At 59.2% G+C, this 606-nt stretch overlaps 1 protein-coding gene across 1 annotated transcript; it reads left to right on the plus strand.

Moving 5' to 3' along the window:
• Positions 1-63: 63 nt before the first annotated feature.
• On the plus strand, positions 64-548 carry LOC104623108 (polymeric immunoglobulin receptor-like; the record flags this gene model as incomplete). Its single annotated transcript, XM_010290088.1, has 2 exons — positions 64-121; positions 219-548. Coding segments are annotated over exons 1-2 (388 nt in total), but the record flags the coding sequence as incomplete, so codon positions are not given.
• Positions 549-606: the final 58 nt, after the last annotated feature.

Genomic DNA, 606 nt, shown 5'->3' on the forward strand with positions numbered 1-606 from the left:
GGAGCTTTCAAAATCTTGATAAATGACTTAAAAAAGGAAGACTCGGGGCTGTACAGGTGTGGGATGGGAAGCCTTAGCGGTGGGGCCAGCCCGCAAACGGTGGCTCTGCAGGTGACCGCAGGTAGGACGGGGCGCCGGGGGCTGCACGTGCTGCGCGGGTTCCTCGCGGCCCCGGATGAGGAGCAGGAAATGCTAACGCAGTCCTCTCCATCCTGCAGCCTCCACCCTTCCCAAGGGGCCAAAACTTCTGAGCGGCACAGTCGGAGGCTCGCTGTCCGTGAAGTGCCGCTACGATCCCCAGGGGCACTACGAGAAGAAGTATTTGTGCAGGTGGAAGGAAGCGAGCTGCTCGCTGCTCGTGGACGCGGACGGCTTTGTGCACCCGTCCTATGAAGGACGAATACGGATAGCCGGCAGCGACCGGGAAAAGGGGACTTACACGGTGGTGATGAGCCGCCTGAGAGAGGAGGACGCAGGCTGGTACTGGTGCGGGGCTAAAAACGGGCACGCAGAGCACACGTCCTCTGTGAAGCTGCGCATCCAGAAGGGTAGGTGGTGGGCTGGCTCGGGACACGATAAATACCTTTTATTTTCATAAATCAATCT

The sequence above is a fragment of the Phaethon lepturus genome, unplaced genomic scaffold (assembly GCF_000687285.1).
Source record: "Phaethon lepturus isolate BGI_N335 unplaced genomic scaffold, ASM68728v1 scaffold30826, whole genome shotgun sequence".
NCBI classification, from domain to species: domain Eukaryota; kingdom Metazoa; phylum Chordata; class Aves; order Phaethontiformes; family Phaethontidae; genus Phaethon; species Phaethon lepturus.